The 5,019-nt window shown below is 41.1% G+C and overlaps 1 protein-coding gene across 3 annotated transcripts; it reads left to right on the forward strand.

Annotated features, from left to right (window-relative positions):
• The first annotated feature begins 575 nt into the window (after positions 1–575).
• LOC147623839 (calcium-dependent protein kinase 15-like) lies at positions 576–4,727 on the forward strand. 3 transcript variants are annotated; one of them, XM_086820472.1, is made up of 9 exons: positions 576–707; positions 1,082–1,742; positions 1,886–2,029; positions 2,120–2,272; positions 2,439–2,554; positions 2,647–2,814; positions 3,809–3,936; positions 4,051–4,150; positions 4,432–4,727. In XM_086820472.1, the coding sequence occupies exons 2-9, from the start codon at positions 1,109–1,111 to the stop codon at positions 4,525–4,527; spliced, it is 1,539 nt and encodes a 512-aa protein (XP_086676598.1). In that variant the 5' UTR covers positions 576–707; positions 1,082–1,108; the 3' UTR covers positions 4,528–4,727. The 3 variants fall into 3 exon arrangements, with proteins under 3 accessions (XP_086676598.1, XP_086676600.1, XP_086676599.1); XM_086820473.1 differs by lacking the exon at positions 576–707 and having other exon boundaries at positions 715–1,742; XM_086820474.1 differs by lacking the exons at positions 4,051–4,150; positions 4,432–4,727 and having other exon boundaries at positions 3,809–3,940.
• Positions 4,728–5,019: the final 292 nt, after the last annotated feature.

Consider the following 5,019-nt stretch of genomic DNA (forward strand, 5'->3'; position numbering starts at 1 on the left):
GCTCAAGAATGTGCTACAAATCAGCCTATATCGGTTGAAAGTCAACTCAAAATTTAGCTACATATCATACTATTGATGAGGCAACTATGGATGATGTAGTGGATGAGGCAATGACAGCCATACATGCATCCCAAAGTATGCCAGAGACAGCCATATTTGGAGCAAATGAATGCCCACTGGACATCTTTGATACACTCCTACCTTTGTACAATACCAAACCGCTATATGGGCAGCAAATGATCAATTTTAAAAATAATGATCAATTTTAAAACTAAATTATCGAGATTTGAATATTAGTAGCTTAAGAATGCTCTTTTCATTGAATTATTTTTTTACCTACTAAATAATAAATGGCAAGAAAATCTATCTCTCTCTCTCTCTCTCTCTCTCTCTCTCTCCCCGTTTAAAGTTCAAGATCAATTTTAAAATTGATTTATTCATCTCTGAATATCAAATAGCTCAATAAAATGCTCTTTTTAACGTGTGACATAGGTTTGAGTAAATTTTACTAAAAGTGTGGCTTTACCACGTGGCAGAAAACGGGTACAAGGAACATTGGCACCTTCTTCATCGCTGTGGAAACTTGTGAGCAAAGGCTATGGTGTCACCTTGCTGAAATTACAAGTTAGCTGTACTGTACTTTCACAGCTGCTTCTTATGCAGAGCTCCAGCTTCTTCTTATTTCAATTTTGGGTTTAAAGCAGCAGGTTAGTTACACACAAAACCTATCTTAATTTTGCTCTTATTAAGGTGTTTTACTCTTAATTTTTCCATATAGCTTGCAGCATCACCATAGTTCACATGACAGACATATAAGCAGGGCACAACATTTGATTTTGATTAAAGCATGCATAGCCCACCTCTCATAAGCACAACACATAACTTTCCTTTTAGTTTTTTCATATACCCTTGATGCATCCATACTAGCAGGGCAGGGCACATTATTTTGCTTCTAATTTTGCAGTAACCACATCACCTGTAACCCACATCACAGAAACATAGGCAGGGCACATTATTTTGCTTCTTATTTGGCAGTAACCACATCACTAAAACCTCAAATAGTGTATAACCCACATCGCAGAAATCTAAGCAGGACACATTATCCCACATGGGCAATTGTTTACGGATAATCTCAGCCCTATTTCGCACCATTTGGACTTCCCTAGATGGTGCACATTATGATGGAACCTCTACACCAGGTCGAGGCCAGCAACCTCCGCCACCTCCTTTTTTGGACCAGGTGCTCTACCGCCCCATGGAAGATGTTACAGAAACTTACTCCATGGTCCGGGAACTGGGTCGTGGTGAGTTTGGAGTAACCTACCTCTGCACCCACAATGTCACAGGCGAGCTCTTCGCATGCAAGTCCATCCCGAAGCGCAAATTAACAAGCGAAGATGAAATCGAGGATGTGCGCCGAGAGGTCCAGATCATGCATCACCTCGCAGGTCACCCAAACATTGTGGAGTTGAAGGGTGCTTATGAAGACAAGCATGCTGTACATTTGGTGATGGAGCTTTGTGCAGGCGGCGAGCTCCTCGACCGCATCATTGCAAAGGGTAAATATACCGAACGTGCTGCTGCAGCCTTGTGTAGAACCATTGTGGAAGTTGTTCATACATGCCATTCTCTGGGAGTTATGCATCGTGATCTCAAACCTGAGAATTTCCTCTTCTTGAGCAAGGATGAGAACTCTCCCCTCAAGACTACAGACTTTGGGCTTGCTGTGTTTTTCAAGCCAGGTAGGTTCTCTTCAACAGAATATGGAGTCATTTCTAGAACTTTCATTTGTACATCATTTCCACCATGAGTGGGGCTTGTTCACGGTTGGTTCCTCACGTGGTATGCTTTCAATGCCTTATCAAAGCACACACCGTTTTCACAGGGGACACTTTTAGAGACACTGTTGGGAGTGCAATTTACGTCGCCCCGGAAGTCCTCCGTAAGCACTATAATCAACAGGCAGATGTGTGGAGTGCAGGAGTTGTTCTGTATATTCTTTTGAGTGGAGTCCCTCCATTTTGGGCAGGTATTATTGATGGATTATATTGCATCTTGGAAATCCTCTCAAGAGACTCCTAATTGCTGATCTTAAACTGGCATGGATCATTGTGTGCAGCGACGGAACAGGGTACATTCAATGCAATTTTGGAGGGGAACATAGACTTAACAAGTGACCCATGGCCGTCTATCTCAGGGGGAGCCAAGGACCTTGTCAAGAAGATGCTGAAGCAGGACCCAAAAGAGAGGCTGACAGCCCGTGCCATTTTGAGTAAGTGCTCTCATGGATGGTGTGTATTCCTTAGCCATGGAGTGGTAGAATTGCACCGTCTTGAGTATGTGTTCTCATGACTGGTGTGTGCTCCATAGTCATGAGGAGGTAGGATCTCACCATACCACGTTCATAAGATTGTTCATAACTAGATCCGTTTTGACAGACCATTCTTGGATTCGAGTGGACGGTGAGGCTCCCGACAAGCCACTTGATAGTGTTGTGCTATCAAGGATGAAGCAGTTCAGAGCAATGAACAAGCTCAAGAAACTTGCTTTGAAGGTGCATTGCTTTTCTGGTACCTTGTTTCTGTTGACTAGGTTTTTACTTGATGGATGCCTTAAAGTAAGTTTGTTGTGTTCTGACATCTCCAGGTGATAGCTGAGAGTTTATCAGAGGAGGAGATCACAGGATTGAAGGAGGTGTTCAAGAGCATGGACACCGACAACAGTGGGACTATCACTTATGAGGAACTCAAGAAAGGTCTAGCTATGCAAGGGGCTAACCTTGCAGAATCTGAAATTGAACAACTGATGGAATCGGTATGGTAATACATGATTGATCAGTTTTGGAAAAAAACTGAATAATGTTTTGAAGAGTCCCAATTTTCAAGTATCCCTTTCTCATACACATGGTTGTGACGTTTAGAGGCTTACACTTCTGAGTAATCTTTGTGGATGAGTTAAGAGTGAGGCATAGGGGCTCATTCATGGTGCCGGCAATATATTTACTTATAAAAATCAAAATGGAATTTCCGTTGAAGATCAGCAAGATCAACCAACAGATCCATAAAAGTTTGAAATAACTGTCGAAATTTTAAAAAAGCTTCATGTGATAATTCTAAGGATTGGCTGTTCAATGACTAACCAAATCTTCTTTGAATCGATTCTCAACGATTGACCTAAGACTCTTCTTAAAATTGTTAGAACAATCCTCAGATGCTCTACACGTTTAGCAAGAGTGCAATCATGCACGATGATGTCATCCAAAAGATAATATTGACTTTCCAAGATATGGACGAAAGAGATCGATGCTTTAATGAGTTTAAAAGGTATTACTAGGAACCCAAATCATTCATCTAAGGAAAGCCTTGCAGATGCTTAGAGACCACAAGCTTTATGTGAAGATATCTAAGTTTTTATTTGTGAAGGACAAGATTGTTTACTTAGTTCATGTGTTCCAGAGATGATATTCACATGGATCCAAACAAAGTCATGGCTTTCACATGCAATGACACTAGTGGCTACCATATATACAAAGCTTGTGAATCCATGAACATGTAGGAACCAAATTTGGCTTCTTTTGTTAACCATGGATTAGTGACACAATGTAGTTTGGCAATGCCTTCTATATATATCTTGTCCCTATATAGGATAGCATCTGCTCTATGCGTGTGCACGCTTGGAATCACATGTGAGGGGCCTCCATACATCAAGTCATGTGCCCAATTCAAAGCATGTCCCAGTATTGTGCAAGGGTCTGAGAATGCTTAGCATATGTAAGTTATTGTCTTTGTTTTGTGGGGTTAATTGGCAGGCAGATGTGGATGGAAGTGGTAACATAGATTACATGGAGTTCATCACCGCCACGATACATATGAACAAGATGGACCAGGAAGACCGCTTGTTTGCTGCTTTTGAGTACTTTGATAAAGATCATAGTGGGTAAGGCACTTGTTTGGAAATGAAGAATCTCGTACACAGTTTGATGTGCTTGTTGAAAGGGCATCTTGCTGCAACTTGTTTGAAACACTCATCTTGTTTGTTGGTGCTGCTCAGCTACATTACCATGGATGAGCTAGAACAAGCTCTAACAAAGCATAATATGGGGAATGGGCCAACAATCAAAGATATCTTAGCCGAAGTAGATTTGGACAATGTGAGTCTTGTTGGCTGAAACTGTGTTCTTGAACATGTTCTGAGACTTTTTGCATGTAGGTAGATGATGCTGGTAATTATCATGTCTAAGATGCAGCTGTGTGTGTGTGTGTGTGTGTGTGTGTGTGCGTGTGTGTGTGTGTGAGAGAGAGAGAGAGAGAGAGAGAGAGAGTCATGCCTAAGATGCAGCTTTGTTTGTGTGTGTGTGTGTGTGTGTGTGAGAGAGAGAGAGAGAGAGAGAGACAGAGAGAGATTCCCAAAATCCCTTGTTTTTCCAAATAGGATGGGCGAATCAATTATGAGGAGTTTGTGGCCATGATGAGAAAGGGAACGCCTGCTCAGATTCGGAAGCAGGGCTTAGGAGCACCAAAGAAATGAAAAACCATGGTGGTATATTGCTAATGTGTGCTCTCCTATTCTGGGAGAGAGGAATTTTTTTTGTGCAGTGAATTGTATCATTATCTTTTTGCAGCCACTGTTTGTAGAGTAACTGCTTTCAAGTGAGACATTTGTTGCTTTTTAACACAAGCAAGCATTGTATTGGTTAAGATTGCTTTGCTTATAACCACTCTTGAAGATGTTTGTTTGCTTCAGTGGTTAAGTTTGCTTTGCTTTTAACAACACTCTTGAAAATGTTTGTTTTAAAGGAAAATAAGAATTGCATTAGCAATGAGGGCCAAGATCTTCCTAATTTTGTGCATCCAATATTTGGTAAAGTTTACATAAATTTGGAATCACTTCAAGACAGTGTGACTATGGTTTTCATGGGTAGGAAGGGAAAAAGATAGGAATGTTGTAAAGCGCTGCTTTTTTAAAGAAGAGAAATACAACGTATGTCCAAGACAGACAACCAAGAGGATGAAGGGGAGG

This window comes from Cibotium barometz, chromosome 26, assembly GCF_041138505.1.
Source record: "Cibotium barometz isolate CiBa-2024 chromosome 26, ASM4113850v1, whole genome shotgun sequence".
In the NCBI taxonomy this organism is placed as follows: domain Eukaryota; kingdom Viridiplantae; phylum Streptophyta; class Polypodiopsida; order Cyatheales; family Cibotiaceae; genus Cibotium; species Cibotium barometz.